This window comes from Monopterus albus, unplaced genomic scaffold, assembly GCF_001952655.1.
Source record: "Monopterus albus unplaced genomic scaffold, M_albus_1.0 scaffold65.1, whole genome shotgun sequence".
NCBI lineage: Eukaryota > Metazoa > Chordata > Actinopteri > Synbranchiformes > Synbranchidae > Monopterus > Monopterus albus.
In genome coordinates, this window is record NW_018127945.1 from 1,477,259 (window position 1) to 1,487,927 (window position 10,669).

Genomic DNA, 10,669 nt, shown 5'->3' on the forward strand with positions numbered 1-10,669 from the left:
TACATGCTTAAAAGAATAATTCAAATCAAATCAATTAATTGAAGAAACTCTTTTTACCCTGTTCCTAAAAGTTCTGTTCTCAAATGAGGTCACATGACATTCTGTTTCTTCTGTCCATCTCCTTTTCATTATAAAATAGAACAGAAATACTAAACAGTAGACACCAGTTCACAATAATCAGTGTCCACTGCTCAGACAGAGTTAAAAGAATTTAGTAGTACTATATATACTGTACTATGGGTCACTGTGACCTGCATAGCTGTACACTGGTCAGCGTCTGTGTTGGATCACAAATAGCCTTTTGCTCCCAGCCAGCAGGCATTTATTACAGCCAACAGGTGTGTGTATGTATGTGTGATAGAGACGTGCATAAAGGAGTGGTAGTGAAAAAGACTGACTGTGTTTTTGGGGGCTGCTGCTTCATTGTGAAGAAGTGGTGTGTGCTTGTGTGCAGTATTTGTGTGATTGTATACAAGTGCCTGCATTTGTGGCTTTTGGGCTTTGTGATTGATTTTAAAGGACTGACAGAACAGGCAATGTGATTTTTAAAGTTCTCTGTGTCTTCCTAATATCTTCTGGTTGATCAGAGTAAATCATAGTGTTTAAGTTGCCTTGCTCTGCTCTGACTATGGTGCTATTTCTCTCTCTGTGGCTCAGTTTGTCTGTACTTTCTCTGTCAATGGGGGCCAGCTGAAGGGAGGAGAGGTGTGAGGGAGTAGTTAGGATGAGGAAGAAGCAATGGAGGTGGGAGTCAGTATAGATAAAGGAGAACGGAGTGAGGAGCAGGAGATGAGGAAGAGGAAGTATAGGGGAGTTGAGTTAGAGCAGAAGAGCAGATAGGCCTGTTCCCAGTGTTAACGCTTAACACTGAACCTGATGTCACCTGCCGCAGAGGTGACTATGGACCAGAAAGCATGAAAATACTGTATATAATTCATTTGTAGTTTTATAAATTTTATTTTTTGCTACTCACCTATATCTCAATATCATAAATATTTCATTTGTCGTATATTATTACTAGTAATGTTGTTTGATCGTATCTTAAAAAAACAAAAATACTTGTTCTTGTTTTTTGATGTCATGCCTATTTTTAAAGTTACAGTGTGACAAACTGTGTTTAGTTCACTTTCCTGGACACACATGGAAAGTGTGCATTAAATGGTAAATGGTCTTATACTTGTATAGCACTTTTCTATGCTTTACAGCGCACTCAAAGCGCTTTCACACTACTTGGCCATTGATCCATTCGCACTCCCAAATGCTCACACATTCACACACCAGTGTTATCACTGGGAGCAACTGGGGGTTCAGTGTCTTGCTCAAGAACACTTCGACTGGATAAGCCAGGAATCAAACCGCTAATCCTCCAGTTAGGACACAACCTGCTATACCTCCTGAGCCACAGCCATTAAAGAAATACTAAACAGTAGACATACATACTGGATATACTCTTTAATATGACACTAACATTATTGTTAGCAGCTGGCCAGCTTAATGTAGCCCAGAGTCTGAGAGCAGGAAACAACTCTTCTAACTATGGGACTAAATCTGACTAGCAGCACCTCCAAAACTCACTAATAATATGGTATTGTGTTTGTCTAATCTATACACAATCTGAAGTACAAAAATGACAAGTTGTAGCTTGTCCAAAGGTAATAACATCCTCATGTTCAGTAAGAACATGAGGATGTTATTACCTTTGGACATAGCAACACTGCCCCTTCTTTCTATTTCCAGTGTTTGTGCTAAGCTAAGCTAATTGGCCTTTACCTGCAGTGTTTTATTAAATAGACAGATATGGGAGCGGTATCATCTCACTCTGGGTAAGAAAGTGAAAAAGTACATTTCCCAAAATGTCAAATGATTTCTTGGTTTGAGTGAGCTCTTATGCTCTGATTTTACACTTGGGCATTAGGTACATACATCATAGTCTGTGTTCACTGTTGAACAGTTGTAGACACATTTTATACAATTTATGTTTTAAATATTTTTTCTACATTTCCTCTCTGTATTATTTACAATTAGTTCTATATATTGTAGTTCTGCTAGTCTCTTTTGCATTAAGGGACTACAATAAATCACTAAAAAAGATGAATGAATGAACTTCAGTAAAGCAGCACAAAGTACAGTGACTCTACTCCTGTACTTGGGGAAAGAGAGGCCAACAAAGAGCACCTTATGACCACACAGCACCCATACACTGTACATTCCCACTGCAGCAGCACAGGATGCAAACTCCCATCCTCCTCATTTGGTCAGTCAGACTGAAATATAACACATTTCACAGACAAGAGCATTCTGTTTCTCTGTGTTATCACAAAAAGATATGGGAGGCAACACTGGCAGCTGTGTCAAAAAGAGAAGGGTTTGTTCAGTTCTTACACGCAAAGTGCAGAGGATTCTGTCATACATTATAGTGTAAATGTTTCTGTAGTCACTAGGGGTGAAATCATTTGTGTAAATCACCACCTATCAAAAAGTTTTTTTTGTTTCCAAACCCAGTTTCGTGGCAAACCATCAGACACTGGTATCCCGAGAACCATGCCACAATGGGGCAATGATGTCTGCAATCATCCATGCTGCTACTGTATGTGGCTTCATAAAGCAACATGTACACACACCACCATGGGATTAAGCTGGCTATATGGTGTTCTGACAAAAGTCAAAGTAAATCCGGCATACACCATCACAGCTTACATCTAAGGACTTACGGATTTATTACACTGAATTCTTGTTCTCTGATATCTCTGCCTCATGTTCACTGGTTGTAGCAGCAGTCAGGAAGAAGTTGATTTTTAAACTGACACCAATATTGATATTTTGGAGCTGTTTTTTTATTGAGTAGTTTTCGACTCTTGGAGGCATATCTACTAAGGTTTTGCAGGTAATTTTTTGTGCTAAGCAGTGAAATTGTGTGTGTTCATATTCAGTAAGGCGGGGATTGCACTGGAGAAAAAGAAAAAATATGGAACCCCAGGAATTTGTGCATTTGATTTCATGCAATATGTATTTTAAGCTGTTCCTGTTCAAGTACACAAAAAGGGAGGAGATTTATACAAATAGTCTCAGCACCTGATTTACTATGGCTGCAATAGAGGGAAATTTAAGGAGAAAGCTGGTGTAAAATTTGTGCCACTGCTCTCTGTTGTGGCACCACACTCTCGGAGTGGCAAAGTTAATCATCTGAGATCTCGTCAGAGTTAAGAACATGTCTGAGGAAGGGGAGTGTGTCTGTAAATCACATCGCTCACCAGAGGAGACCGTCAGGGACTTTTATAGGCTTTCAGGTCAAACTGCGCTTCAGTTACTGAATGAAATAAAAGATGATTTGACTGACAGGAGGCTACGTTTCATGAAATGAAATATTAAAGTTCTACTGTCACTTCTACTGTCCCTCACACAGCAGGTACCAGATCTGAAGTGGAGGTGTAATCAAATTAACCAAGCTGTGGCTGTGCTAATTTCCCCAGTGTTGGTAAATACATTGCTATGCGACAATATTTTGTGCACCTGACGGTAATTTGCGACAAGTTCAGTAGATATTTGAGTCAATATGTTTTGAGAAAAGCTCTTCAAAGTTGTGTGAAAGTGTTGAGTTGTAGTGTCAATTTCCTCACATTCAGGGGACTGTTTATTTTGCTGTAAGAATCTCACCGAATTAGTCACTAGGATCACACCTCTCTCTTTCTGTGTTGACAGTCATGCAGCAGGCTACGAGAGTGACCCCAGCACCCCCATGGTGTACAGCTGCAGCACGCAGTACCGCATACACACACATGGAGTCTTCAGGGGTATACAGGTAAACTCAGAACTGTACATGTTATTTCTTTATTCACTGTCAAGAGGCCATTGTGAGGTCACAAAGACCTTCTGTCTGCACACATAGTTTACATGCCAAAATTACAGTATATGTTGAGTGTCAAGACCGGGAAGTACACACAAGGTCAGGGTAACACACAAAGGATGAAAAATAACATATTGCTAACATTTATTTTAATGAGTAGACTTAAAGGATGAGTGGTGGAGAGCCTGATGCAATGAAGAGGCTGATATGGAGCAGAGCTGAAAATTAGCAAACACACACAAATGCCTACACATGCACATGAAGCAGACACACACATACACAAACTGCAAACACACAGAGATTTTTAAAAGGCAGGCTCAAAAGCCAAGAGGAACATTTTTCCACAAATCCATTAGCAGTTGGAGACACACACACATGCACACACAGGGTTACACTGAGTAGAGATACAGTTTCCATGCAAGGATCAACACGCTAATAAATCATTCAATTTTAATTATTATCTGTCAGTGGCTCTAGAGCACACAGCAGAGATTCTCCAGACGTGCTCTTAGTCCACAGCAGGAGAATGTTTTTATCATTCAACCTTTTCCTTTTTTTTCTTCTGTTCATAGAAAAATATAACAAGAGGTCTGGCGCAGTACAAAAGAATAAACACACTTTCACTTCTATGCCTTTTAGGCTATAATTTAAGAGCTGATAAGAGATAACAGGCTGAGTAGCAAAGTGGTGCTTTGCTCCATGTTTTTTTATCATAGAGCTTACACTAATTCTCATCACTGCCAAAGGAAACACAGCTGACAGTCATGGAGTTTCATTCTTCATTGATTTTAATTAACAAAACATTTTACAAAGCTTGTTGAAAACTGAATCCAATGATTACACAGAATCACGTACTGTAACAATTTACTCAGTAACAGATAACAATGTAATATTACTTCAGGAAGTCAATCAGCCAGGTTTGTTGGTCAGATGTTACTCTTGATTACTGCAGACAGGCCGTCTGGATTAGTTGTCAGTTACTTTAGCCATAAAAGTGATCAATACTACTGAACCAGATAAGAAATCACACTAATTAAACTAAGGCACCAAGTGTGCGTTGACCTTTATAATATGATTCCCTGACCTTGAAAACCTACCACTAGTATTTGGAATCAGATTGATACCATTTTTAGTTTAAAAGTTATTCAAGAAACAATAATGAAATTTTCTTTAGGATCTAAATCAGTAACTTTTGAAAACATAGATTGTTCTGTGCATTGTTATTCAGGTTATTCAAGTTATTCAGTAACTTAATCAAAAAATCACAATAATAAAGTAATGTAACTTGATTACTTTCGGTTACTTTTGGATTACCTTGATATGAAATATTTAAACAAAGGCATGAGAAAAGAAATATTAATAAGATGGCTTTGGCTTAAGTGTATTCTGTAAGACAGCAGAACAATGGAACCTTAAGAAAACAGGGAAACCAAGATTTTTAGTATCAGAAATGTTTCCTCTGGTCACAGTTATTTTTTTTGTTGTTGTTATTGGAAAAACCTGCTTTTCATTAAGCAATTTCAGATAGTAGTGAAAGTGACCACATATGATGACATCTACAGTTTACAAAGAAAAAAATAGTTTTGCTCCTTTTACAAGGTAAACAGGAAATACTTTGTATTTGCAAGGGTTAAAAATATCTTAAGTCTATCCACTCACTGTAGTTTTTACTAGATCGGATAGTTTATGATTAGGTTTATTAATTGCTTGTCTAACTTGTTGCTTTCTTTGCTATGTACAAATAATGCATGTTTAGATTAATAGCAGTAATGTTATTTATGTGCATTTAATTTAGATGCACTTTGTTAAGTGTGCTATTCATACTCAACGCTCCCTCAGTGGCCATGTTTAGGGGAAATACATTTTGATGAGGAAAGACATTGCAACACAAGATGTCCAAGATTAGCTATGGTTTTACTTTACTTAGACTAGAGATTTTTGAGATGTGTTAAAATTGTAATATGCTTGTAATCCCGTTTTACTAAATGTATCTGTAATCTGATTGTGTCTTTTCTCTCTGTAACTTTAACAGAAGATACAGTTACCTTTTTTGTTTCCTAAATACTTTACTTCATTCCTTGTTTTCTGTTACTTCCCAAGCCTGAATTTCAGGGCACAAGGAGGGGGTGGGGGGCATTTGCACTGAAACAAATATAGGCCTATATAAGTATTGAGTGATGTTATATATATCATTTTAGTCCACCATCAGATCTATGTGCATGTTAAACACGCACATATTGAAATACATTTGCTCATATGCTTATAATTCCTTTGACCAAAAAGGTACAGGGGACTGAGGGGACTGGGTCTTCACTTCACTGAAGAGACACTCCCTACCTTTTTGGTTTTTGGGGGCTTTGTAACATCCCTACAGCACTCACTTGAACAGTGGCTCTTGGACTTGGTGTTGTGGCTTGCAGGGTGAGGAGGGCGTGTAGCAACAGTGTGGCTCACCACCAGTGGTGTGCTTACTTTAGCAACACTTGGAGACTGAAGCTCAGGGTTCTCAGCCAAGGCCAGACTACTGTAAGTAGTCCTTCTTCCAGTATGTGACAGCTGTAATGTAGTTGTCAGTAGTTGCTAACAGTACTATGTAATTACAACAGAGATGACCTCTGAGCCTGTCAGAGCATTATGCTAGAGACTGAGGAAATGAAGAGCAGATGGCTACAAGAGGGGGTGAAAAAGGGATGTGTGGAAGGAGAAAGGGGGAGAAGAGAAAAAGTAAAGTGATGGCAGAAATGTGAAGAAGGGCAGAGACTAATATAAGAAGTGTGAAGAAAGTACTAAAATGTGTGTATGGAGTTAACACATAGGAAAATAGATGAAATATTTCATTTCACTTTTGTTTCTTTGTCATGTATAATACACTGATGTTGGCAGGTGGCATGAGGGGGTGCAGATAATATGAACAACAATATTTACTATGAACTAAAATACTAAATGTTTGGGCTGTCTTGCACAGTCGTGTACTATTTCCTGTTCCTGTTCTTCTCCAGCAGAGTCTGCAGTGAGCAGTGGGGCTGTAATGGAGCGTTCTGGAAGGGGCTCTGGCTACAAGGCGTGACTAACAGCTCCCTTTGGGCCACAGTCAGCCTGGGGTCATTTTAATGCTAATTCCCATCTAATGAATATATGACCATTTTATTATAATGACCCCCACGAGCCAGACAGATCACATGCACTTATTTACACACAAAACAGATTGCATGTTTTCTAAATTACATTTTGCTGGTTCAATTACCAATGCACAATGAGAGCTTTGGTTAATTCTGTCTTGAGTTGTTTGACTTTAAATAAAAGTGTTTGGTGTGTGTGTGTGTGTGTGTGTGTGTGCAGGATATTAGGCGGGTGCCCAGCATTGCTCCAGCTATCATGCGGTCAGAAAGCAGCGAGAAGCGTCCATTCATGTGTGCCTACCCAGGATGCAACAAACGCTACTTCAAGCTGTCTCATCTGCAGATGCACAGTCGCAAACACACAGGTGCTCATTTCCCAGAATTTCTCCTGTTTCACTCAGTTTTCTGTTGGGCTTTAGAGAATAAACTTTTTATTTTATATTTCCATTGGCCTTAATCTGCTTATCTGTTATTTCCAGAAAATACTTCCTGTTTTTTTAAGATAAAGAAATCCTTTAAATTTCCAGTCAAATGTGACATTTAACCACAAAAATGCACACACACTCATACTGTACATCAGTGAGTGACATCATTTTTTTCCTTTTGTTCAAAAATCATCTTACACATAATATCATGTACAATACATTATCTTTTTCATTTTCCTCTCTTAGTCGCTTGTTTTATTAAATATTCAGTGTTGTTTTCTGATATCATAAAATATTACTAATGCAGTCAAAAGTGATTGTTTTCTAGATTAATCACGCTGGCTATGAAATTCTTTTATTGAAATTCATTTAAAATTTGCTCTACATACAGTTAGGATTAACAGAAGCAGCTGCAGTAGCTGATGAAGTCAGTGTGACAGACAGAACTCTGTGAAGAGCAAAATGTTTTTCTTTGTCATGGCTCAGGAGCTAGTTAACACATGGTTGCTTACAAACCAGACTGTATTCAATTTACTGTCATAGAAAACTAAGAAAAGTAGCAAATAGAACACTTAGGACATTGGCACCAGTAATTGATTGGCTAATACTGCTTTTTCCTGTTAACAGTCAAAAGGAGCTGGGTATCTGCATTATCTGTGATACAATACAATGTAATAATAGAACAACTTCAAATTTAATTTGATGCAACTTCCCGTGTCTTTTCACTTGCCTTTGTCCAGGGGAGAAACCCTATCAGTGTGAGTTCACAGACTGTGGCCGGAGGTTTTCTCGCTCTGACCAGCTCAAGAGACACCAGAGGAGACACACAGGTTTGATCAGCATCACTCAGTCTGCCTCTCTGCCTTGAGTTTTTCATTGTATCCTCTCAGTCCCTTTTCTTTGCTCTTCCTCTCCTTACTCTCCTCTGCTGTTTGCATGACAGCCATTTTATGGACTGCGCAGTTGTTTGCAGTGCACAGTTTGCATTTTGTGCCCAGTGGTGCGCAGAAATAAACTCCTCTCAGATGAAGTTACTCAAGGCTGGCTAAACTTTAGAATGGCTTCCCTGCAAGCCTCTGCTCTACTGTGTTTTTCTGTCTCCCTCTCTGTGTGTGTGTGCGCATATGAACTTGGGTTTGTGTGCTGAATGTGTGAACTTGTGTGTGTGCATGTATACTGTATATGTGTTTAGGAGTTAAACCCTTCCAATGTGAGACGTGTCAGAGAAAGTTCTCTCGGTCTGACCACCTTAAGACACACACCCGGACTCATACAGGTAAAACAAGTGCGTAAACTTTTATTTTTCCATTTCTTATTCATCCACTTGATGTTTACACATATACTCTATAATTGCAAAGATTAAAAGTAAAGTAATATTACCACAGTGTTTGACTGTCAACATCTGTTTATTATTACTTGACTTGCGCTATTATGAACTATGTATATATTCTATATGAAGTTTACTTAATCATTGCATTCAGCTTATCATCATATTCTAATATTTCTGTCTTTTCAAATCCTTCCTGTCCTGTCATTACTGTGCCATCCTTTTCCATGTCTGTCCATCCCCTGTCTCAGGTGAGAAGCCGTTTAACTGCCGGTGGCCCAACTGTCAGAAGAAGTTTGCCCGGAGCGACGAGTTGGTGCGACACCACAACATGCACCAGAGGAACCTCACCAAGCTGCAGCTGGCCATCTGAGCCTGTGTCCAGCCCATATCTCAGTTTTAAATGTAAACATCTGGATCACATCTGTCTGTATTTTTTGTCTTTGGTTAATTCAGTCCCAGTTCTACCATTTGCACCAGCAAAACCAGTCTCTCTTAGGGTCCACTGGAGTCCTAATGGGTCTCTTTAAAAAATGAATGGAAAGTGTATATAATATTGAGATAACACAATCTGCACTCTGAGACAAAATGAAACTGTCTATAAGTCATAAAGAATTCCGATATCTGTGGGTTAAACCACAAATCCCATGAAAGAACCAACAAAGTGTGAAAAGCACAGTGCCCTCATTCACTTAAATATGATCACAGTGTTGAAAGACTGTGGGCTCCAGCCAAAAAAACAAACGAACACACACACACACACACAAAAAAAACTGCAGTTTGTCTCCTGCTAAAAATTTGAAACTGGCTCAACTTGTGTTGCAACACAAGACAACATTATTTGGTAAAGTGTTGTGTTGGCCAGTCAGATATCAGAAAGTACAGGTTCCTGGTAGATAACTCTGTATTTCTGCTGTTTGCCTCACAGTCATGATTAAATAAGTAAGAAATTTCATCCATCCATTATCTATACTGCTTAGTCCCGAATGAGGTCACTGGAGCCAGTCATAGCCGACTTCAGGCGGGAGGCCAGGTACACCCTAGACAGGATGCCCGTTTATCACAGGGCCGACACACAGACAAACAACCACACACACTCACTCCTATGGGCAATTTAAAGACACCATGTCTTTGGATTGTGGGAGGAAGCTGGAGCACCCGGAGAGAACCCACATAAGCATGGAGAGAACATGCAAACGCCACACAGAAAGGTCACAAACCTTCTTGCTGTGAGGCCACAGCGCTAGCCACCGTGCCACCGTGCTGCCCTAACACTGAAATTCCTTATTGGTAATATTATAAGCTGCTGTGCAGTGCTTTGGCATCTGATAAACTTTCAAAGTCATCATCTCACCCATCCACTGTATAAAATATAGATGCCATAAGAGCTCCCAGAAGTGAAGCCACCACGACTCAATCGCCCCATGGTGGCTGGTTGCGATATAGGTTATAAATCCCACCCCCTCCATATTAATGGACTGGACATGAGCCAAACTAAAAACTGAAAGTACAAATCAGATACTTTTTTATCAGAGGTCACTTCTGTGGTTTTGGTGTCCAAGTGGTCATTTTCCTGATATTTGAAGATATTAAAAGGGTTGTATTTTGGATGAGCTGAGTTTGATTGATGGTCTGATACTGTCACTCAACCACTTGGTCGCCACTGCATAGAATCTGGTTGCAAAATGCCAAGATGGCAGCTGCCGTGTTCACGATCATTTGGCTTCATTTTTGCACAATGGAGGGAAGACAAGTCGTCTATATTTAAACAGTCAGCGGTCTCACCAGTACCTGAAACAACATGGCCTCACCATTTGGTCTGAGTGCTGAATTTTCTCCTACTGAGGATGTGAATCATACAGCACAAGTTACAAACAGGGACTTTTAAAAAAATACATACTCTAAATTACTTTGTAAAACACGTGGCTGCTGTGGTTTTTAGTCAATATTACTC

General features: G+C 39.3%; 1 protein-coding gene across 4 annotated transcripts in view; it reads left to right on the forward strand.

The window, feature by feature from the left end:
* wt1a (WT1 transcription factor a) overlaps positions 1–9,854 on the forward strand; it is a 31,545-nt gene extending 21,691 nt beyond the window's left edge. For 2 of the 4 annotated variants that reach the window (XM_020604467.1, XM_020604469.1), the window contains 5 exons: positions 3,700–3,799; positions 7,184–7,328; positions 8,129–8,218; positions 8,581–8,673; positions 8,967–9,854. In XM_020604467.1, the coding sequence (XP_020460123.1) occupies positions 3,700–3,799; positions 7,184–7,328; positions 8,129–8,218; positions 8,581–8,673; positions 8,967–9,088 (550 nt within the window). In that variant the 3' untranslated portion in view covers positions 9,089–9,854. The remainder of the gene's footprint in view (positions 1–3,699; positions 3,800–7,183; positions 7,329–8,128; positions 8,219–8,580; positions 8,674–8,966) is intronic. The other 2 variants (XM_020604468.1, XM_020604470.1) reach the window with 1 other exon arrangement.
* The last annotated feature ends 815 nt before the right edge of the window (positions 9,855–10,669 follow it).